The 26,158-nt window shown below is 50.6% G+C and overlaps 2 protein-coding genes across 2 annotated transcripts; one reads left to right on the forward strand and one right to left on the reverse strand.

Moving 5' to 3' along the window:
- Positions 1-221: 221 nt before the first annotated feature.
- Positions 222-18,341, forward strand: LOC128373868 (mucin-2-like; the record flags this gene model as incomplete). The annotated part of the gene is made up of 14 exons (XM_053334063.1): positions 222-816; positions 1,077-1,256; positions 1,308-1,651; positions 1,802-1,928; positions 2,766-3,152; positions 4,543-5,393; positions 5,610-6,293; positions 6,774-7,457; positions 8,018-8,303; positions 9,409-11,423; positions 12,579-13,472; positions 16,815-16,909; positions 17,614-17,859; positions 18,176-18,341. Coding segments are annotated over 14 exons (7,554 nt in total), but the record flags the coding sequence as incomplete, so codon positions are not given.
- A 2,720-nt stretch (positions 18,342-21,061) lies between these two features.
- Positions 21,062-25,802, reverse strand: anxa14 (annexin A14). The gene is made up of 12 exons (XM_053333909.1): positions 25,776-25,802; positions 25,075-25,171; positions 24,886-24,974; positions 24,222-24,335; positions 23,911-24,001; positions 23,736-23,815; positions 23,531-23,569; positions 22,505-22,595; positions 22,321-22,416; positions 22,174-22,229; positions 21,412-21,519; positions 21,062-21,203 (listed from the first exon to the last, which is right to left on the reverse strand). The coding sequence occupies exons 1-12, from the start codon at positions 25,800-25,802 to the stop codon at positions 21,144-21,146; spliced, it is 948 nt and encodes a 315-aa protein (XP_053189884.1). The 3' UTR covers positions 21,062-21,143.
- Positions 25,803-26,158: the final 356 nt, after the last annotated feature.

Consider the following 26,158-nt stretch of genomic DNA (forward strand, 5'->3'; position numbering starts at 1 on the left):
CAACCACCGTGAAACCCACGTCGACGACCCCCACTACAACTGTCGCCTCAACCACCGTGAAACCCACGTCTACGATACCCACTACAAATGTCACACCAAACACGACGACCCCCAAGTCTACGACCCCCACCACAACTGTACCCTCAACCACCGTGAAACCCACGTCGACGACACCCACTACTGCTGTCGCCTCAACCACCGTGAAACCCACGTCGACGACCCCCACTACAACTGTCGCCTCAACCACCGTGAAACCCACGTCGTCCACCCCCACTACAACTGTCGCCTCAACCACCGTGAAACCCACCTCGACGACCCCCACTACAACTGTCACACCAAACACGACGACCCCCAAGTCTACGACCCCCACCACAACTGTAGCCTCAACCACCGTGAAACCCACGTCGACGACACCCACTACAACTGTCGCCCCAACGCCCACGACACCCAATTCTACGACCCCCACTACAACTGTCGCCTCAACCACCGTGAAACCCACGTCGACGACCCCCACTACAACTGTAGCCTCAACCACCGTGAAACCCACGTCGACGACCCCCACTACAACTGTAGCCTCAACCACTGTGAAACCCACGTCGACGACACCCACTACAACTGTAGCCTCAACCCCCTTGAAACCCACGTCGGCGACACCCACTACAACTGTGACCCCAAACACCACGACGTCCAAGTCTACGACCCCCACTACAACTGTCTCCTCATCCACCGTGAAACCCACGTCGACGACACCCACTACAACTGTCACCCCAAACACCACCACACCCAAGTCTACGACACCCACTACAACTGTCGCCTCAACCACCGTGAAACCCACGTCGACGACACCCACTACAACTGTCGCCCCAACGCCCACGACACCCAATTCTACGACCCCCACGACAACTGTCGCCTCAACCACCGTGAAACCCACGTCGACGACACCCACTACAACTGTCGCCTCAACCACCGTGAAACCCACGTCGACGACACCCACTACAACTGTCGCCTCAACCACCGTGAAACCCACGTCGACGACCCCCACTACAACTGTGACCCCAACCACCGTGAAACCCAAGTCTATGACCACCACTACAACTGTGACCCAAAACACCAGGACACCCAAGTCTACAAACACCACTACAACTGTCGCCCCAACCGGCATGACACCCACGTCGACGACACCCACTACAACTGTCGCCCCAACCGCCAAGACACCCAAGTCTACGACCCCCACTATATCTGTCACTTCAACCACCGTGAAACCCACATCGACCACCCCCACTACAACTGTCGCCCCAACCGCCAAGACACCCAAGTCTACAACCACCATTACAACGGTCTCCCCAACCGGCATGACACCCAAGTCTACAACCCCCACTACAACTGTCGCCCCAACCACCGTGAAACCCAAGTCTTCGACCATCACTACAACTTTGACCCCAAACACCACGACACCCAAGTCTACAAACACCACTACAACTGTCGCCCCAACCGGCACGACACCCAAGTCTACGACCACAACTACAACTGTCGTCCCAACCGCCAAGACACCCAAGTCTACAACCACCATTACAACTGTCGCCGCAACCGCCACGACACCCAAGTCTACGACCCCCACTACATCTGTCACTTCAACCCCCGTGAAACCCACGTCGACCACCCCCACTACAACTGACGCATCAACCACCGTGAAACCCACGTCGACGACCCCCACTACAACTGTAGCCTCAACCACCGTGAAACCCAAGTCTACGACCCCCACCACATCTGTCGCCTCAACCACCGTGAAACCCACGTCGAGGACCCCCACTACAACTGTGACCCCAAACACCACGATATCCAAGTCTACAACCACCACTACAACTGTCGCCTCAACCACTGTGAAACGCACGTCGACGACCCCAACTACAACTGTCGCCTCAACCACCGTGAAACCCAAGTCGACGACCCCCACTACAACTGTCCCCTCAACCACCGTGAAACCCAGGTCTACAACTGATACTACAACTGTCACAACTGTGACCCCAAACACTACAACATCCAAGTCTACAACCACCACTACAACTGTCGCCTCAACCACCACGACACCCAAGTCTACGACCCCCACTACAACTGTAGCCTCAACCACCGTGAAACCCACGTCGAGGACCCCCGCTACAACTGTAGCCTCAACCACCGTGAAACCCACGTCGACGACACACACTACAACTGTAGCCTCAACCACTGTGAAACCCACGTCGACGACACCCACTACAACTGTCACCCCAAACACCATGACACCCAATTCTACGAACCCCACTACAACTGTCGCCTCAACCACCGTGAAACCCACGTCGACGACCCCCACTACAACTGTCGCCTCAACCACCGTGAAACCCACGTCTACGATACCCACTACAAATGTCACACCAAACACCACGACGTCCAAGTCTACGACCCCCACTACAACTGTCTCCTCATCCACCGTGAAACCCACGTCGACGACACCCACTACAACTGTCACCCCAAACACCACCACACCCAAGTCTACGACACCCACTACAACTGTCGCCTCAACCACCGTGAAACCCACGTCGACGACACCCACTACAACTGTCGCCCCAACGCCCACGACACCCAATTCTACGACCCCCAGGACAACTGTCGCCTCAACCACCGTGAAACCCACGTCGACGACACCCACTACAACTGTCGCCTCAACCACCGTGAAACCCACGTCGACGACCCCCACTACAACTGTGACCCCAACCACCGTGAAACCCAAGTCTATGACCACCACTACAACTGTGACCCCAAACACCAGGACACCCAAGTCTACAAACACCACTACAACTGTCGCCCCAACCGGCATGACACCCAAGTCTACGACCACCACTACAACTGTCGCCCCAACTGCCAAGACACCCAAGTCTACAACCACCATTACAACTGTCGCCCCAACCTGCACGACACCCAAGTCTACAACCCCCACTACAACTGTCGCCTCAACCACAGTGAAACCCATGTCGACGACACCCACTACAACTGTCGCCCCAACGCCCACGACACCCAATTCTACGACCCCAACGTCAACTGTCGCCTCAACAACCGTGAAACCCACGTCGACGACCCCCACTACAGCTGTCACCCCAAACACCACCCCCACTACAACTGTCGCCTCAACCACTGTGAAACCCACGTCGACGACCCCCACTACAACTGTATCCTCAACCACCATGAAACCCACGTCGACGACCCCCACTACAACTGAAGCCTCAACCACCGTGAAACCCACGTCTACGACACCCACTACAAGTGTAGCCTCAACCACCGTGAAACCCACGTCGACGACACCCACTACAACTGTTGCCTCAACCACCGTGAAACCCCCGTTGACCACCCCCACTACAACTGTCGCCTCAACCACCGTGAAACCCACGTCGACGACCCCCACTACAACTGTCACACCAAACACGACGACCCCCAAGTCTACGACCCCCACCACAACTGTAGCCTCAACCACCGTGAAACCCACGTCGACGACACCCACTACAACTGTCGCCTCAACCACCGTGAAACCCACGTCGACGACACCCACTACAACTGTCGCCTCAACCACCGTGAAACCCACGTCGACGACCCCCACTACAACTGTCGCCTCAACCACCGTGAAACCCACGTCGTCCACCCGCACTACAACTGTCGCCTCAACCACCGTGAAACCCACGTCGACGACCCCCACTACAACTGTCACACCAAACACGACGACCCCCAAGTCTACGACCCCCACCACAACTGTAGCCTCAACCACCGTGAAACCCACGTCGACGACACCCACTACAACTGTCGCCCCAACACCCACGACACCCAATTCTACGACCCCCACTACAACTGTTGCCTCAACCACCGTGAAACCCACGTCGACGACCCCCACTACAACTGTCACCCCAAACACCACCCCCACTACAACTGTTGCCTCAACCACCGTGAAACCCACGTCGACGACCCCCACTACAACTGTCACACCAAACACGACGACCCCCAAGTCTACGACCCCCACCACAACTGTAGCCTCAACCACCGTGAAACCCACGTCGACGACACCCACTACAACTGTCGCCCCAACACCCACGACACCCAATTCTACGACCCCCACTACAACTGTTGCCTCAACCACCGTGAAACCCACGTCGACGACCCCCACTACAACTGTCACCCCAAACACCACCCCCACTACAACTGTCGCCTCAACCACCGTGAAACACACGTCGACGACCCCCACTACAACTGTAGCCTCAACCACCGTGAAACACACGTCGTCCACCCCCACTACAACTGTCGCCTCAACCACCGTGAAACACACGTCGACGACCCCCACTACAACTGTAGCCTCAACCACCGTGAAACACACGTCGTCCACCCCCACTACAACTGTCGCCTCAACCACCGTGAAACCCACGTCGACGACCCCCACTACAGCTGTCACCCCAAACACCACGCCCACTACAACTGTCGCCTCAACCACCGTGAAACCCACGTCGACGACCCCCACTACAACTGTAGCCTCAACCACCATGAAACCCAAGTCTACAACCACCAATACAACCGTGACCCCAAACACCGTGAAAACCACGTCTATGACCACCACTACAACTGTGACCCCAAACACCAGGACACCCAAGTCTACAAACACCACTACAACTGTCGCCCCAACCGGCATGACACCGAAGTCTACGACCACCACTACAACTGTCGCCCCAACTGCCAAGACACCCAAGTCTACAACCACCATTACAACTGTCGCCCCAACCTGCACGACACCCAAGTCTACAACCCCCACTACAACTGTCGCCTCAACCACAGTGAAACCCATGTCGACGACACCCAATACAACTGTCGCCCCAACGCCCACGACACCCAATTCTACGACCCCCACGACAACTGTCGCCTCAACCACCGTGAAACCCACGTCGACGACCCCCACTACAGCTGTCCCCCCAAACACCACCCCCACTACAACTGTAGCCTCAACCACCGTAAAACCCACGTCGACGACCCCCACTACAACTGTATCCTCAACCACCATGAAACCCACGTCGACGACCCCCACTACAACTGAAGGCTCAACCACCGTGAAACCCACGTCTACGACACCCAGTACAAATGTAGCCTCAACCACCGTGAAACCCACGTCGACGACACCCACTACAACTGTTGCCTCAACCACCGTGAAACCCCCGTCGACCACCCCCACTACAACTGTCGCCTCAACCACCGTGAAACCCACGTCGACGACCCCCACTACAACTGTCACACCAAACACGACGACCCCCAAGTCTACGACCCCCACCACAACTGTAGCCTCACCCACCGTGAAACCCACGTCGACGACACCCACTACAACTGTCGCCTCAACCACCGTGAAACCCACGTCGACGACCCCCACTACAACTGTCGCCTCAACCACCGTGAAACCCACGTCGTCCACCCGCACTACAACTGTCGCCTCAACCACCGTGAAACCCACGTCGACGACCCCCACTACAACTGTCACACCAAACACGACGACCCCCAAGTCTACGACCCCCACCACAACTGTAGCCTCAACCACCGTGAAACCCACGTCGACGACACCCACTACAACTGTCGCCCCAACACCCACGACACCCAATTCTACGACCCCCACTACAACTGTTGCCTCAACCACCGTGAAACCCACGTCGACGACCCCCACTACAACTGTCACCCCAAACACCACCCCCACTACAACTGTCGCCTCAACCACCGTGAAACACACGTCGACGACACCCACTACAACTGTAGCCTCAACCACCGTGAAACACACGTTGTCCACTCCCACTACAACTGTCGCCTCAACCACCGTGAAACCCACGTCGACGACACCCACTACAACTGTCGCCCCAACGCCCACGACACCCAATTCTACGACCCCCACTACAACTGTCGCCTCAACCACCGTGAAACCCACGTCGACGACCCCCACTACAACTGTAGCCTCAACCACCGTGAAACACACGTCGACGACCCCCACTACAACTGTAGCCTCAACCACCGTGAAACCCACGTCGACGACACCCACTACAACTGTGACCCCAAACACCACGACACCCAAGTCTACGACCCCCACTACAACTGTCACCTCAACCACCGTGAAACCCACGTCGACGACACCCACTACAACTGTCGCCTCAACCACCGTGAAACCCACGTCGACGACACCCACTACAACTGTCGCCCCAACGCCCACGACACCCAATTCTGCGACCCCCACGACAACTGTCGCCTCAACCACCGTGAAACCCACGTCGACGACCCCCACTACAACTGTCACCCCAAACACCACCACCACTACAACTGTCGCCTCAACCACCGTGAAACCCACGTCGACGACCCCCACTACAACTGTCGCCTCAACCACCGTGAAACCCACGTCGACGACCCCCACTACAACTGTCACACCAAACACGACGACCCCCAAGTCTACGACCCCCACCACAACTGTAGCCTCACCCACCGTGAAACCCACGTCGACGACACCCACTACAACTGTCGCCTCAACCACCGTGAAACCCACGTCGACGACCCCCACTACAACTGTCGCCTCAACCACCGTGAAACCCACGTCGTCCACCCGCACTACAACTGTCGCCTCAACCACCGTGAAACCCACGTCGACGACCCCCACTACAACTGTCACACCAAACACGACGACCCCCAAGTCTACGACCCCCACCACAACTGTAGCCTCAACCACCGTGAAACCCACGTCGACGACACCCACTACAACTGTCGCCCCAACACCCACGACACCCAATTCTACGACCCCCACTACAACTGTTGCCTCAACCACCGTGAAACCCACGTCGACGACCCCCACTACAACTGTCACCCCAAACACCACCCCCACTACAACTGTCGCCTCAACCACCGTGAAACACACGTCGACGACCCCCACTACAACTGTAGCCTCAACCACCGTGAAACACACGTCGTCCACTCCCACTACAACTGTCGCCTCAACCACCGTGAAACCCACGTCGACGACACCCACTACAACTGTCGCCCCAACGCCCACGACACCCAATTCTACGACCCCCACTACAACTGTCGCCTCAACCACCGTGAAACCCACGTCGACGACCCCCACTACAACTGTAGCCTCAACCACCGTGAAACACACGTCGACGACCCCCACTACAACTGTAGCCTCAACCACCGTGAAACCCACGTCGACGACACCCACTACAACTGTGACCCCAAACACCACGACACCCAAGTCTACGACCCCCACTAGAACTGTCACCTCAACCACCGTGAAACCCACGTCGACGACACCCACTACAACTGTCGCCTCAACCACCGTGAAACCCACGTCGACGACACCCACTACAACTGTCGCCCCAACGCCCACGACACCCAATTCTGCGACCCCCACGACAACTGTCGCCTCAACCACCGTGAAACCCACGTCGACGACCCCCACTACAACTGTCACCCCAAACACCACCACCACTACAACTGTCGCCTCAACCACCGTGAAACCCACGTCGAAGACCCCCACTACAACTGTAGCCTCAACCACCGTGAAACCCACGTCGACGACCCCCACTACAACTGTCGCCTCAACCACCGTGAAACCCACGTCGACGACCCCTACTACAACTGTGACCCCAAACACCACAACGTCCAAGTCTACGACCCCCACTACAACTGTCGCCTCATCCACCGTGAAACCCACGTCGACGACACCCACTACAACTGTCACCCCAAACACCACCACACCCAAGTCTACGACCCCCACGACAACTGTCGCCTCAACCACCGTGAAACCCACGTCGACGACACCCACTACAACTGTCGCCTCAACCACCGTGAAACCCACGTCGACGCCACCCACTACAACTGTGACCCCAACCACCGTGAAACCCAAGTCTACAACCACCAATACAACCGTGACCCCAAACACCGTGAAAACCACGTCTATGACCACCACTACAACTGTGACCCCAAACACCAGGACACCCAAGTCTACAAACACCACTACAACTGTCGCCCCAACCGGCATGACACCGAAGTCTACGACCACCACTACAACTGTCGCCCCAACTGCCAAGACACCCAAGTCTACAACCACCATTACAACTGTCGCCCCAACCTGCACGACACCCAAGTCTACAACCCCCACTACAACTGTCGCCTCAACCACAGTGAAACCCATGTCGACGACACCCAATACAACTGTCGCCCCAACGCCCACGACACCCAATTCTACGACCCCCACGACAACTGTCGCCTCAACCAACGTGAAACCCACGTCGACGACCCCCACTACAGCTGTCACCCCAAACACCACCCCCACTACAACTGTCGCCTCAACCACCGTGAAACCCACGTCGACGACCCCCACTACAACTGTATCCTCAACCACCATGAAACCCACGTCGACGACCCCCACTACAACTGAAGCCTCAACCACCGTGAAACCCACGTCTACGACACCCACTACAAATGTAGCCTCAACCACCGTGAAACCCACGTCGACGACCCCCACTACAACTGTCGCCTCAACCACCGTGAAACCCACGTCGTCCACCCGCACTACAACTGTCGCCTCAACCACCGTGAAACCCACGTCGACGACCCCCACTACAACTGTCACACCAAACACGACGACCCCCAAGTCTACGACCCCCACCACAACTGTAGCCTCAACCACCGTGAAACCCACGTCGACGACACCCACTACAACTGTCGCCCCAACACCCACGACACCCAATTCTACGACCCCAACTACAACTGTTGACTCAACCACCGTGAAACCCACGTCGACGACCCCCACTACAACTGTCACCCCAAACACCACCCCCACTACAACTGTCGCCTCAACCACCGTGAAACACACGTCGACGACCCCCACTACAACTGTAGCCTCAACCACCGTGAAACACACGTCGTCCACCCCCACAACAACTGTCGCCTCAACCACCGTGAAACCCACGTCGACGACACCCACTACAACTGTCGCCCCAACGCCCACGACACCCAATTCTACGACCCCCACTACAACTGTCGCCTCAACCACCGTGAAACCCACGTCGACGACCCCCACTACAACTGTAGCCTCAACCACCGTGAAACACACGTCGACGACCCCCACTACAACTGTAGCCTCAACCACCGTGAAACCCACGTCGACGACACCCACTACAACTGTGACCCCAAACACCACGACATCCAAGTCTACGACCCCCACTACAACTGTAGCCTCAACCACCGTGAAACCCACGTCGACGACCCCCACTACAACTGTCGCCTCAACCACCGTGAAACCCACGTCTATGACACCCACTACAACTGTCGCCTCAACCACCGTGAAACCCAAGTCGACGATCCCCACTTCAACTGTAGCCTCAACCACCGTGAAACCCACGTCGACGACCCCCACTACAACTGTAGCCTCAACCACCGTGAAACCCACGTCTACAACTGACACTACAACTGTCACAACTGTGACCCCAACCACCGTGAAACCCAAGTCGACGACCCCCACTACAACTGTCGTCTCATCCACCGTGAAACCCACGTCGACGACACCCACTACAACTGTCACCCCAAACACCACCACGACCCCCACTACAACTGTCACCCCAAACACCACCCCCACTACAACTGTCGCCTCAACCACCGTGAAACCCACGTCGACGACCCCCACTACAACTGTGACCCCAACCACCGTGAAACCCACGTCGACGACCCCCACTACAACTGTAGCCTCAACCACCGTGAAACCCACGTCGACGACCCCCACTACAACTGTCACCCCAAACACCACCCCCACTACAACTGTCACCTCAACCACCGTGAAACCAACGTCGACGACACCCACTACAACTGTCGCCTCAACCACCATGAAACCCACGTCGACGACACCCACTACAACTGTTGTCACAACCACCGTGAAACCCACGTCGACGACCCCCACTACAACTGTCACCTCAACCACTGTGAAACCCACGTCGACCACCCCCACTACAACTGTCGCCTCAACCACCGTGAAACCCACGTCGACGACCCCCACTACAACTGTAGCCTCAACCACCGTGAAACCAACGTGGACGACACCCACTACAACTGTCGCCTCAACCACTGTGAAACCCACTTCGACGACCCCCACTACAACTGTCACCCCAAACACCACCCCCACTACTACTGTAGCCTCAACCACTGTGAAACCCACGTCGACGACCCCCACTACAACTGTAGCCTCAACCACCGTGAAACCAACGTCGACGACACCCACTACAACTGTCGCCTCAACCACTGTGAAACCCACGTCGACGACCCCCACTACAACTGTCACCCCAAACACCACCCCCACTACTACTGTCGCCTCAACCACCGTGAAACCCACGTCGACGACACCCACTACAACTGTCGCCTCAACCACCGTGAAACCCAGGTCAACGACCCCCACTACAACTATAGCCTCAACCACCGTGAAACCCACGTCGACAACACCCACTACAACTGTAGCCTCAACCACCGTGAAACCCACGTCGACGACACCCACTACAACTGTTGTCACAACCACCGTGAAACCCACATCGACGACCCCCACTACAACTGTCGCCTCATCCACTGTGAAACCCACGTCGACCACCCCCACTACAACTGTCGCCTCAACCACCGTGAAACCCACGTCGACGACCCCCACTACAACTGTCGCCTCAACCACCGTGAAACCCACGTCGACGACCCCCACTACAACTGTTGTCACAACCACCGTGAAACCCACGTCGACGACCCCCACTACAACTGTCACCTCAACCACTGTGAAACCCACGTCGACGACCCCCACTACAACTGTCACCCCAAACACCACCCCCACTACTACTGTCGCCTCAACCACCGTGAAACCCACGTCGACGACACCCACTACAACTGTCGCCTCAACCACCATGAAACCCAGGTCAACGACCCCCACTACAACTATAGCCTCAACCACCGTGAAACCCACGTCGACAACACCCACTACAACTGTAGCCTCAACCACCGTGAAACCCACGTCGACGACACCCACTACAACTGTTGTCACAACCACCGTGAAACCCACATCGACGACCCCCACTACAACTGTCGCCTCATCCACTGTGAAACCCACGTCGACCACCCCCACTACAACTGTCGCCTCAACCACCGTGAAACCCACGTCGACGACCCCCACTACAACTGTAGCCTCAACCACCGTAAAACCAACGTCGACGACACCCACTACAACTGTCACCTCAACCACCGTGAAACCCACGTCGACCACCCCCACTACAACTGTCGCCTCAACCACCGTGAAACCCACGTCGACGACCCCCACTACAACTGTAGCCTCAACCACCGTAAAACCAACGTCGACGACACCCACTACAACTGTCACCTCAACCACCGTGAAACCCACGTCGACGACACCCACTACAACTGTTGTCACAACCACCGTGAAACCCACGTCGACGACCCCCACTACAACTGTCACCTCAACCACTGTGAAACCCACGTCGACCACCCCCACTACAACTGTCGCCTCAACCACCGTGAAACCCACGTCGACGACCCCCACTACAACTGTAGCCTCAACCACCGTGAAACCAACGTGGACGACACCCACTACAACTGTCGCCTCAACCACTGTGAAACCCACTTCGACGACCCCCACTACAACTGTCACCCCAAACACCACCCCCACTACTACTGTAGCCTCAACCACTGTGAAACCCACGTCGACGACCCCCACTACAACTGTAGCCTCAACCACCGTGAAACCAACGTCGACGACACCCACTACAACTGTCGCCTCAACCACTGTGAAACCCACGTCGACGACCCCCACTACAACTGTCACCCCAAACACCACCCCCACTACTACTGTCGCCTCAACCACCGTGAAACCCACGTCGACGACACCCACTACAACTGTCGCCTCAACCACCGTGAAACCCAGGTCAACGACCCCCACTACAACTATAGCCTCAACCACCGTGAAACCCACGTCGACAACACCCACTACAACTGTAGCCTCAACCACCGTGAAACCCACGTCGACGACCCCCACTACAACTGTAGCCTCAACCACCGTGAAACCAACGTGGACGACACCCACTACAACTGTCGCCTCAACCACTGTGAAACCCACTTCGACGACCCCCACTACAACTGTCACCCCAAACACCACCCCCACTACTACTGTAGCCTCAACCACTGTGAAACCCACGTCGACGACCCCCACTACAACTGTAGCCTCAACCACCGTGAAACCAACGTCGACGACACCCACTACAACTGTCGCCTCAACCACTGTGAAACCCACGTCGACGACCCCCACTACAACTGTCACCCCAAACACCACCCCCACTACTACTGTCGCCTCAACCACCGTGAAACCCACGTCGACGACACCCACTACAACTGTCGCCTCAACCACCGTGAAACCCAGGTCAACGACCCCCACTACAACTATAGCCTCAACCACCGTGAAACCCACGTCGACAACACCCACTACAACTGTAGCCTCAACCACCGTGAAACCCACGTCGACGACACCCACTACAACTGTTGTCACAACCACCGTGAAACCCACATCGACGACCCCCACTACAACTGTCGCCTCATCCACTGTGAAACCCACGTCGACCACCCCCACTACAACTGTCGCCTCAACCACCGTGAAACCCACGTCGACGACCCCCACTACAACTGTAGCCTCAACCACCGTAAAACCAACGTCGACGACACCCACTACAACTGTCGCCTCAACCACCGTGAAACCCACGTCGACGACACCCACTACAACTGTTGTCACAACCACCGTGAAACCCACGTCGACGACCCCCACTACAACTGTCACCTCAACCACTGTGAAACCCACGTCGACCACCCCCACTACAACTGTCGCCTCAACCACCGTGAAACCCACGTCGACGACCCCCACTACAACTGTAGCCTCAACCACCGTGAAACCAACGTGGACGACACCCACTACAACTGTCGCCTCAACCACTGTGAAACCCACTTCGACGACCCCCACTACAACTGTCACCCCAAACACCACCCCCACTACTACTGTAGCCTCAACCACTGTGAAACCCACGTCGACGACCCCCACTACAACTGTAGCCTCAACCACCGTGAAACCAACGTCGACGACACCCACTACAACTGTCGCCTCAACCACTGTGAAACCCACGTCGACGACCCCCACTACAACTGTCACCCCAAACACCACCCCCACTACTACTGTCGCCTCAACCACCGTGAAACCCACGTCGACGACCCCCACTACAACTGTAGCCTCAACCACCGTGAAACCAACGTGGACGACACCCACTACAACTGTCGCCTCAACCACTGTGAAACCCACTTCGACGACCCCCACTACAACTGTCACCCCAAACACCACCCCCACTACTACTGTAGCCTCAACCACTGTGAAACCCACGTCGACGACCCCCACTACAACTGTAGCCTCAACCACCGTGAAACCAACGTCGACGACACCCACTACAACTGTCGCCTCAACCACCGTGAAACCCACGTCAACGACACCTACTACAACTGTCGCCTCAACCACCGTGAAACCCATGTCGACGACCCCCACTACAACTGTAGCCTCAACCACCGTGAAACCCACGTCGACGACCCCCACTACAATTGTAGACTCAACCACCGTGAAACCCACGTCGAACAACCCCACTACAACTGTAGCCTCAACCACCGTGAAACCCACGTCGACGACACCCACTACAACTGTTGTCACAACCACCGTGAAACCCACGTCGACGACCCCCACTACAACTGTCGCCTCAACCACTGTGAAACCCACTTCGACGACCCCCACTACAACTGTCACCCCTAACACCACCCCCACTACTACTGTCGCCTCAACCACCGTGAAACCCACGTCGACGACCCCCACTACAACTGTAGCCTCAACCACCGTGAAACCCACGTCGACCAACCCCACTACAACTGTAGCCTCAACCACCGTGAAACCCACGTCGACGACACCCACTACAACTGCTGTCACAACCACCGTGAAACCCACGTTGACGACCCCCACTACAACTGTCGCCTCAACCACTGTGAAACCCACGTCGACCACCCCCACTACAACTGTCGCCTCAACCACCGTGAAACCCACGTCGACGACCCCCACTACAACTGTAGCCTCAACCACCGTGAAACCAACGTGGACGACACCCACTACAACTGTCGCCTCAACCACTGTGAAACCCACTTCGACGACCCCCACTACAACTGTCACCCCAAACACCACCCCCACTACTACTGTAGCCTCAACCACTGTGAAACCCACGTCGACGACCCCCACTACAACTGTAGCCTCAACCACCGTGAAACCAACGTCGACGACACCCACTACAACTGTCGCCTCAACCACCGTGAAACCCACGTCAACGACACCCACTACAACTGTCGCCTCAACCACCGTGAAACCCATGTCGACGACCCCCACTACAACTGTAGCCTCAACCACCGTGAAACCCACGTCGACAACCCCCACTACACTTGTAGACTCAACCACCGTGAAACCCACGTCGAACAACCCCACTACAACTGTAGCCTCAACCACCGTGAAACCCACGTCGACGACACCCACTACAACTGTTGTCACAACCACCGTGAAACCCACGTCGACGACCCCCACTACAACTGTCGCCTCAACCACTGTGAAACCCACGTCGACCACCCCCAATACAACTGTCGCCTCAACCACCGTGAAACCCACGTCGACCACCCCCACTACAACTGTAGCCTCAACCACCGTGAAACCAACGTCGACGACACTCACTACAAATGTCCCCCCAAACACCACCCCCACAACAACTGTCGCCTCAACCACCGTGAAACCCACGTCGACCACCCCCGCTACAACTGTCGCCTCAACCACTGTGAAACCCACGTCGACGACCCCCACTACAACTGTCACCCCAAACACCACCCCCACTACTACTGTCGCCTCAACCACTGTGAAACCCACGTCGACGAACCCCACTACAACTGTAGCCTCAACCACCGTGAAACCAACGTCGACGACACCCACTACAACTGTCGCCTCAACCACCGTGAAACCCACGTCGACGACCCCCACTACAACTGTAGCCTCAACCACCGTGAAACCCACGTCGACGACCCCCACTACAACTGTAGCCTCAACCACCGTGAAACCCACGTCGACCAACCCCACTACAACTGTAGCCTCAACCACCGTGAAACCCACGTCGACGACACCCACTACAACTGCTGTCACAACCACCGTGAAACCCACGTTGACGACCCCCACTACAACTGTCGCCTCAACCACTGTGAAACCCACGTCGACCACCCCCACTACAACTGTCGCCTCAACCACTGTGAAACCCACGTCGACAACCCCCACTACAACTGTAGCCTCAACCACCGTGAAACCAACGTCGACGACACCCACTACAACTGTCGCCTCAACCACCGTGAAACCCACGTCGACGACACCCACTACAACTGTTGTCACAACCACCGTGAAACCCACGTCGACGACCCCCACTACAACTGTCGCCTCAACCACTGTGAAACCCACGTCGACCACCCCCACTACAACTGTCGCCTCAACCACCGTGAAACCCACGTCGACCACCCCCACTACAACTGTAGCCTCAACCACCGTGAAACCAACGTCGACGACACTCACTACAACTGTCCCCCCAATCACCACCCCCACTACAACTGTCGCCTCAACCACCGTGAAACCAACGTCGACCACCCCCGCTACAACTGTCGCCTCAACCACTGTGAAACCAACGTCGACGACCCCCACTACAACTGTCACCCCTAACACCACCCCCACTACTACTGTCGCCTCAACCACTGTGAAACCAACGTCGACGACCCCCACTACAACTGTCACCCCTAACACCACCCCCACTACAACTGTCGCCTCAACCACCGTGAAACCCACGTCAACGACACCCACTACAACTGTCGCCTCAACCACCGTGAAACCCACGTCGACGACCCCCACTACAACTGTCGCCTCAACCACCCTGAAACCCACGTCGACGACCCCCACTCCAACTGTAGCCTCAACCACCGTGAAACCCACGTCGACGACCCCCACTACAACTGTCGCCTCAACCACCGTGAAACCCATGTCTACAACTGACACTACAACTGTCACAACTGTGACCCCAAACACCACAACATCCAAGTCTACAACCACCACTACAACTGTAGCCTCAACCACCGTGAAACTCACGTCTACGACACCCACTACAACTGTCGCCTCAACCACTGTGAAACCCACGTCGACAACACCCACTACAACTGTAGTCTCAACCACCGTGAAACCCACGTCGACGACACCCACTACAACTTTTGTCACAACCACCGTGAAACCCACGTCGACGACACCCACTACAACTTTTGTCACAACCACCGTGAAACCCACGTCGACGACCCCCACTACAACTGTCGCCTCAACCACTGTGAAACCCACGTCGACCACCCCCACTACAACTGTCGCCTCAACCACCGTGAAACCCATGTCGACGACACCCACTACAACTGTAGCCTCAACCACCGTGAAACCAACGTCGACGACACCCACTACAACTGTCGCCTCAACCACTGTGAAACCCACGTCGACGACCCCCACTACAACTGTCACCCCAAACACCACCCCCACTAAAACTGTCGCCTCAACCACCGTGAAACCCACGTCTACAACTGACACTACAACTGTCACAAATGTGACCCCAAACACCACGACATCCAAGTCTACAACCACCACTACAACTGTCGCCCCAACCCCCACCACACCCATGTCGACGACCCCCACTACAACTGTCACCCCAAACACCACGACACCCAAGTCTACGACCCCCACTACAATTGTAGCCTCAACCACCGTGAAACCCACGTCGACGACACCCACTACAACTGTCACCCCAAACACCACGACACCCAAGTCTACGACCCCCACTACAATTGTAGCCTCAACCACCGTGAAACCAACGTCGACGACACCCACTACAACTGTCGCCTCAACCACTGTGAAACCCACGTCGACGACCCCCACTACAACTGTCGCCTCAACCACCGTGAAACCCACGTCTACAACTGACACTACAACTGTCACAAATGTGACCCCAAACACCACGACATCCAAGTCTACAACCACCACTACAACTGTCGCCCCAACCCCCACCACACCCAAGTCTACGACCCCCACTACAATTGTAGCCTCAACCACCGTGAAACCCACGTCGACGACCTCCACTACAACTGTCGCCTCGACCACCGTGAAACCCACGTCGACGACCCCCACTACAACTGTCGCCTCAACCGTGAAACCCCCGTCGACGACCCCCACTACAACTGTCGCCTCAACCACCGTGAAACCCACATCGACAACCCCCACTACAACTGTCGCCTCAACGACCGTGAAACCCACGTCGACGACCCCCACTACAACTGTCGCCTCAACCACCGTGAAACCCACGTCGACGACCCCCACTACAACCGTGGCCTCAACCATCGTGAAACCCACGTCGACGACCCCCACTACAACTGTAGCCTCAACCACCGTGAAACCTACGTCGACGATCCCCACTACAACTGTGGCCCCAACCGCCACGACACCCAAGTCTACGACCCCCACTACAACTGTGGCCCCGACCGCCACGACAACCATGTCTACGACCACCACTACAACTGTGGCCCAAATCGCCATGACATCCAAGTCTACGACCACCACAACAACTTCCACAACTACCCCTACCACCACGACTACCACCAAACCTACAACCACCCTTACAGCCAGTGGAGTCTCAGGAGTCAAAGCTTCTCTGCTTTTTTCTGTAGGACCATTGTTGCTCTATGCACTCTGCAACTGAAGTTACACTCCAATGAGGAGATGGACTGAGCCGACTCTAGAGTGTATATATATTTATATATATATACAACATTTGTAATGATCTATATTATTAAAGGGGTTATATGCGAAACACAGCTTTATTAGCTTTCAGGAATTTTATTTTTGCTATGTAAACCACTAATGGTGTATTTACATCTCGAGTAGAGAGTTACGTCACACGCCCTCTGTGTGTGTGTTGTTCTGGAGCCTCTGTTTTGGAAGCCGCACCGGCAGCGCGTTCATGTTAGTGCATGTGAGCCTCTCCTCCACCGGAGTCGTTAATCCACTCCCCCTATATAGCCGGGACCGTAATGCCACTCCCCCTATCAAACCACTGAGGACCGGCTGCGGACTTAGCGAAAGCGACATGGCGGAGGAAAACCCATGAAGAGACCACTCAGTTGCCAAGAAACTCTCCGATAAAGAGAGGAATAAGACCCGGGTTAACATTGGCCTTGCATTCCCGAGGTGGAGAGCCCTGCGAGAAGAAAAGGGGATACATTTTGACTCGGAGCTAGCTCTTCTTCTCTTGGACCAGTAAGTAACGTTATGTGTATACTGTCACATACATGTTTAGTTAGTGTTAGGCATTATGTCGCATATCATGTTAATTTAGTTGACAGTCTTAGGATGAAGCCTGAGCTGCAGCTCGGCTTCATGATAGCCATGGAGGGGAGCGTACCTATGTTTCCCGGCTAGCTCGGCTGCTTACTCGGTGTCTAATTCGGCTGCTAGCTTGGCTGCTAACTCAGCTAACTGCAGACGGGATCATCCCTATGTTCCCCGGTCACATACAAAGCGGGGAACATAGATGATCCCGCCATGGAGCGAGCTAGCATTCAAACTTAAAGAATATAAAGTGTGTGTGTGTGTGTGTGTGTGTGTGTGTGTGTGTGTCTGTGTCTGTGTGTCTGGCTTTAGCCGCAGCCACAGTGGGTAAGATGGTTATAAGTTTATTGTTCCTCTATGAGAAAGACAAAGACGAATAGTCGGACTGTGTGTAACTCCTGTAGTGCTGGATATAATGTAGTTCTACTCAGACTGGTCCCGGTTATGTTTTGCTGTTAACACAAACGAGCTAGAGCTAAGCTAAGCGAGCTACCGTCATACGTCTGAGCTGGTAGCCATGTGGCTTACGACTAGTGCTGTGTGTTATCACATTTTATGTCTGTCCGCATATTTTATAGCACAAAGGGAGAGAAGTGAGTATGAAAATATGTATGGCCTGCTTGTGTAATGTTAGTTGTAATACTGTCAGTGCACTACATATATGATGATGATGATGATAATAATGCTAACCATGCTTTACTGGACTAGTCCTTGCTATTTCAGAAACTTTTGACAAAATGTAAAGTAAGATGTCTGACAACTACTGGTGTTTTCTATAACTGAAGAAGTTTATTGTAATTGACAGTTTAGCAATTCTGAAATTTTCAAATGTGAGAATTGTCTGTCATGTTGAGTTTGTTTAGATTAAAGCTCTGAAATATGTTATACATAGGTTACATTTTTTGTCTTGCATTCCTCAGTTCATAATGCCCAATACTGCAGTTACTCCACCATGGCAGACTGGCAGATGCTGTGTGATGGAAGGAATAACACCAGGAGCTACTCTTCAGATTCTCCGTCCTGTCCTCATCACGTCCTCATCAGTGGCTTTGAGCACAGCAGGCCACAAAAGCGGACAAACCATACTGAATTGCACTTTGCGTGCTGCTACTTTGTCACTACTGATCATAAACCTTACATGGTGTCATTATTCCTGAATTTGATTTGCTTTTGATCTATTGTCTTCAGTTTGATATAAACTGAAGGGGCAGTAAACCACATTTGAGATGTTAAAACAGAACTGTAATACATCAATGTGTATGACAGTGGAGTTTTGTTTTCATTTCAACTTCAGTGTAGATTGTACAGATGCAATTGACTTTTCTTTTTTTTTTTTTTTTTGTCCAGATGGTTATAGCAAGAAGAGAAAGGTGTACCCAGCGGTGAAATTGAAATCGCATTTAGCCCCTTTAAAGACAATCCTGTGAAACAGTGATCAACAGTAATCATAAGCAAGTTTTGATGAGGATTATAACGGCAGCACAGCTCTATAAGACCTATAAAATCACATGAAAACTAATTTGACCTTTTCAGGACAATGGTACAACAACCACCACTTCAACTACCTCCCCAAACACAGCTTCCACAACTCCAGCCACGACTACCACCAAACCTACACCCACACACAGTAGAGTCTCAGGATTCAAAGCTTCTGTTTTTTTCTGTAGGACCATTGTTGCTTTATGCACTCTGCAACTGAAGTTACACTCCAATGAAGAGATTGATGGACTGAGCGTATGTGTGTGTGTATATATATATATATATATATATATATATATATATATATATATATATATACTTATCACATTTTTAGATTAATTAAAAATTAACTTTATATATTAATGAATTTAATCTGTTGGCCAACAAGTAACGGTGTGAAATGTAAACATGTAATGGATCTGAACTTTGTGTGGCATCAAGAATAAAAAAGTTTATTTTAAAAGTGATGTAGCTACTGTAATGACTTGAATGGAGGCAGAGCTCCCTGTTTTAGTGTTTAAAAGTTTGATAGTTGTGGTTCATGTGAAATAGAAGCTTAGCAATTTTGGCAAGCATAAAGTACATTTTTATTCCCAGACCAGCTCATTAATTAAGTTTTAAAAATACAATATGATTTGGCCAGGAATATTGCATCTATACACATTATGTATTCAAATATTAACATTAAATCTAAAATTTAACGACTACAAAAAATAAAACCTAAAAAAAATGTGTATAGTAAAATACAATTTAACATATAAATATTAAGCGACAGGGAGCTATTGTTTTCCTTCTGTTTAGAAGTGCTATTTGGAAACATTACCATACATAAACGCTACATCAGAGTGACAAGGAAGCATTGTAACAGATAATAAAGTAATAAAAACAAATGATGAAACAGAACTCAAGATATCCAAAGCAAAATATCTTTTTATTGGCACGTGCAGTATTTGTATATGTAATAACCATAAATATATGAAAGCATGTACTTTAATTGGATACCATAAAATATGAAAAGCGGCAAAGCCAAGTTTATTTTTGCACTAGCACAAAATATATATGAATTCAGAACATGTAGATACTCATTATTTGTGGCTTCTGTTTAATCTTCAGATCGACAGATGGCCAGTAGAGCCTGTAGGAGATCCCCTTTGAATTGTGACTGTTGGAAAAAGGTGAAGGTTACATGTAAAAATGTCTTAATAAAAAAAAAGTAAAAAAAAAAAACATGCACTAGAAAATGTACTTTTTGGATGTAAATGTTTTGTATTTGATGTAAAAAAAAAAAAAAAAAAGCATCAATATGGATAGCAGTGAGTGAGTAGCGTTGGCATGCAGTATGTGTTTGTATATGTGTATGTGTGACTCACCTGTAGAGCTGTGTAGAGAGAAGTGCCTGTTAGTTTAAGGTAGGCAGCTCGGATACAGAGCAGATCTTCCTCACAGTGAGACACCATAATCCCCTGCACTGTCGATGCCTGAAGTGAAATATTTTGTGTTTCAACAATGAAAGTATTTGACAGTCTAATACACTGGACCATGATCTACAAAGTGGCCTCTGGTTTTGGAGCACAATATATATTTGCATACTCTAGAAATGTGCTTTCCCGTGGTTAGCCAATCTGGATGAACATGTGGGGACTGTCCCTTTAAAAGAGCAGCAACAATTTTATCTCCAATGCACTTTTCATAAATTATAATGATAAAAACACAGCAGCAGATAATACAGTAACCTCATTTAAAAACAGAATGAAATATTGCCTCTCCTTATTCTTATGATCTCACGAAATGATGCTTTGCTGATGTAGTGATAATGTCATCCTCCTGATTGGCTGAGGACTATATTGTATGCAAAAATGTGGCACACGGATGCACAAAGATGAGTGGCTAAGCCCAGGGGATCTGCCAATGATAATAGAACTGCTGTAGAGTTACTACTATAACTTCTGATGCATACAAAAAGCTATGCTAATATCACGACTTGTATGATGGGGACAATGATCCAGTGATGAAAAAAGACCAAAAAGATCCATTAAAAATTGATTAACAAAGAATAGTTTAATTGATCAAAATGGTCAAGCAATCATTTCATCTATCCACCAATCAGACACCAATCATTATTAACCTCTTACCTTCTTGGAAGTTAGTCTTTTGGCAAGGTAGGCATCAGGGCTTTGAATGCACTGCACTGTTATGGCATGGATATCAAGAAATGTTAGTGACTGATCAACCTATACAGTGCGGTACTACTCACATATAATATTCACCACAATATTTACCTAAAACTTTCAGACCAAGTCGAATGTCTCCTGAGAATCGTTTCTCCAGAACCTGATCCACCATCTGTCCATTCTCCAGCTCCAGTCCCATCAGCACTGCCAATAATATACAGAGTCAGTTAGTCAGAGCTATGAAACACAATCAGACTTCCATACAACCAAATATGTAAGACTAATACATTACCTTTGTTAAGATGGTCTGAGTCTCTAGAGGTCAGTATGTCAATCCATGGACCCGCATCAGCTTTTTTCCCACCAAGTGACGCGGAGAGAGACTGGAAGAATGAAAAAAAATGTTTGGCTTACAACCACAACAATACTTGATATATACAACTTGTGCAATTACATCATCTTTCTTCCTCTATAAGACTAACTTCATATTGCACAAATACTATTACTTGGAAGGTAAGAACAAGTAATGGATCATTGGAAAACACTTTTCTCGCCAGATATTTCAGGAAGTTTAAAGTTAAGATTGTCAGCAATTTTTGTTGTTGTGTAAGTCTATGGAAGATTTAATGAATTTTCATGCCACATTAAAATCATTTGCAGTACAGATAAGATATTGAAGAGGTGTATTTAATTTCCGTTGCTAGATTCCATGAGAAGGTTCAGGGGAGCTTTTACTTTTTTTGAGATGGAGACACATCCTTTAGACCAAAATTTAAAAAAAGTCCAACTGTCCAATCACAGCTTGTTGGTGAAATAGTGGGCAGGGCTGCACTGACACAAGATGACGGCACCCATGAGAGACTTTCTTTCACATTAAACTAATTTGCACAACTACTGATTGCATATTTTAGTTTATTACATTTGCATAAAAAAACATTTATCACATTTGTGATCAAGAATTCTCAGAAGTGTTGGTCAATAACAAATGTATTTCCATCTAAAAAAGAGAACTATATATATATACACACATAAACAGGAAATACTTATAACAATGCATAGTATTTAACTTTTTTAAACAGTTTTTATTTAGACATTTTATATATATAATATATATTTTATTTTATATATATAATATATTATATATATAATATATATATATATAATATAGGTCTTGCTTCAGTTTTTTCATATTGTACCTAAAAGTGAAGTCAATTCATTTGCTTGTATACTAACTGCCACAATAGTGCACTGTCAACATTAGTACTATCCTATTAGACCACCAAGACCAAAATAACACTCATGTATAAAAGAATAATACCTCAATATCCTTCTGAACCACACCGGAGACACCTTCTTTCTGTTGGAAGAGAGATGAAGAAGATTTTCAATTGCAATTTTCCAAGGTCACATCTAAATTTAATCATCTCACACAAATCAATAAAAATGATCATTATTTTAAAGTGCAGATAACACTGGTCATTAGTTTAATGGTGAGAGTAAAGGAAAATATATTGTTATATTACATGTAGCAAAGCCACAATAAGCTTAGCAAAGTCTCCACTGGTTTCTCCTTTCATTTCTTTCTCCAGGTCCTTCTTGTACACTAAAACCAGGGACAAACAGTAACATAAATATCGGGATACAAAAGAGAATGTCCATAACAATCAAGAGTAAGGCTGCTAGGGTTCAGTGACTTACTAGAGGTATATGCATCACTGATTTCTTGAAGCTGCTTGCCAGATCGTGTGCACAGAATCTCCATGAGTGTTTCTTCATCTGTACCTAAACCCTGCACAAACACACACACACACACACACACACACACACACACACACACACACACACACACACACACACACACACACACACACGTATATTATATATATCCTGGAACATACTGCATATCCAGACGCTGTTAAATCTTTCCCATGAGGGATTCACACTCTCAGACATACAAACACTGACTCCAATCCTACAAAACATGCTTAAAAACACAAACACCCACGTACCGTCATGGCCTGCTGCAGGCGTTGAGCCTCATATTCCATCGGGGCCAATAGCAATTCCAGCAGCAGAGTCTCCAGGTCTCCAGCCAGAGCTTTCTTCACACTAGCTGCCAGATCCTGGGACACCACAAAACAAAAATAAACCCTGTTGTTTTCTCATGCCCAAAGCATTGCAACATCACACACAGAACTCTGGTTTAGGTCATATTATGGTAGCTTAAAAGGTAAGTCTGGGATAATAGAAGAATTTGGACTCTATGATATCGATGCAATCAAACAAAACTTATCAGAAAGATATATTTAAAAAAAAACATGTCATGTTATTGGTTTTAATAGGTACTCACAGTACCCAGAAACAGTTAAGCTTTCCTTGCAGTTGTGACACTACAGTGTCATATTCAATGAAGCGCTCAACTCCCTCTCTAAACAAAGGTGTGTTCAAAACCTTTAAGACCGGTTTAAATAATGTTTGATCAGCAAGCAATTGGAAGTTACAGACAAACATTGCATCTCTACTTTATGTTGTACTGCATAACATGGAATATTTTAGGGAATATATTGTTGAGATTGATGAGGCCTTGAACCTTGAAACAGTAACTCTGACTTTCATGTTTTTTGTACTGTTTCATAGCAATTTCCATTATGTCAATGTCAGTTTTTTTTTTACCTTTTTTGTTATTTCTTGAAAGGTCTTGGCAATCACTTGTCGCTGGGCATTGTTCCGATTGGTTAGGATTCTCACAAGAGTCCCTGCATCTGAGCCAGGAACACAATGATAGGATTTCAATTATGATACAATACTGAGTGTTAAAGAGTGGGGTTGGGAATGTTTAGAGGCTAAAGAAAGGTGTATTACCTTTCTTTTCCAGTGCTGCCTGGATTTCCACAGCATCCTTGTCTGGGTGGAAATTGCAGAAGGGTCGTATCGTTCCCAGGGTACCCCAACACATGTCCTACATCCATAAGAGTGTGAGAGAGAAACAAAATTTTATACAAAACCAATATATACACTGAATCAAGGGTGGACACTACAGATCATGTCTATTGATAATAAATCAGCTGCCGGAAACAAAAGGAATGTTTAACATGACAAGATGCAGGATGATAATAGTCATGCGCAGACATACCTCGAAGGTGTCAGCAGAGGATGGGCAAAGATAACAGTCAGTTTTCATCATGCTTGAATTTAAAGAATGTAAAATATTCTACACTTCTGGAGTGACAAGTGGGGGGTGATGGTTGGAAAAGTACTTCTAGAGCATTTACTTCAATAGGACTATACAGCTAAAACATCACATTAAGCACTCACATTCAGCCACTTTCTAATTAAGATCACTTTCTTTACAATAAAATCTAAAGGGAAATATAGCGTAAATCTAGCATTTCAGAGTGCCAGGCCCAGGAGGCATCATGTAGTCTGACTTTTGTAACATTAGAAAATATGCTGATAGACTACAGATATGCTGATAGACTACAGATCTACAAATGTGGTATCTTAGGAAAAAGGGAACATAGAGTAATATGACAGATTAAAGAGAGAGTAAAAAGTCAACTTACGTAAGACTTAAAGTACTCAGGATCCATGGCTTTGTTTTTACCTGAATAAGAACATGAGTCAATAGAAATAAATGGTCCAAACACATACAGTAAATAACACTAACTCACATCCATGAGTAAAAACATCCATTCACACAGAGAGACATGGAACAATATAGACAAATGATATCCAATTAGCTCTTAAAGTTCAACTTTGCTTTACATTTGAAGTTTTTTTGAATGAGTCTCTTCAGGACAGTTTATTCATGAACTCTGCAGTTGTCCAAACAAAACAGTTAAGAGTATGTGTCTACAAGGGACTGCAGTAAAACACTTGACAAAATCACATAGGTAAAGATAAATTTACTTACAAAATCTTTGAGGAATGCTTATTTTTCTACCGA

The sequence above is a fragment of the Scomber japonicus genome, chromosome 15 (assembly GCF_027409825.1).
Source record: "Scomber japonicus isolate fScoJap1 chromosome 15, fScoJap1.pri, whole genome shotgun sequence".
NCBI lineage: Eukaryota > Metazoa > Chordata > Actinopteri > Scombriformes > Scombridae > Scomber > Scomber japonicus.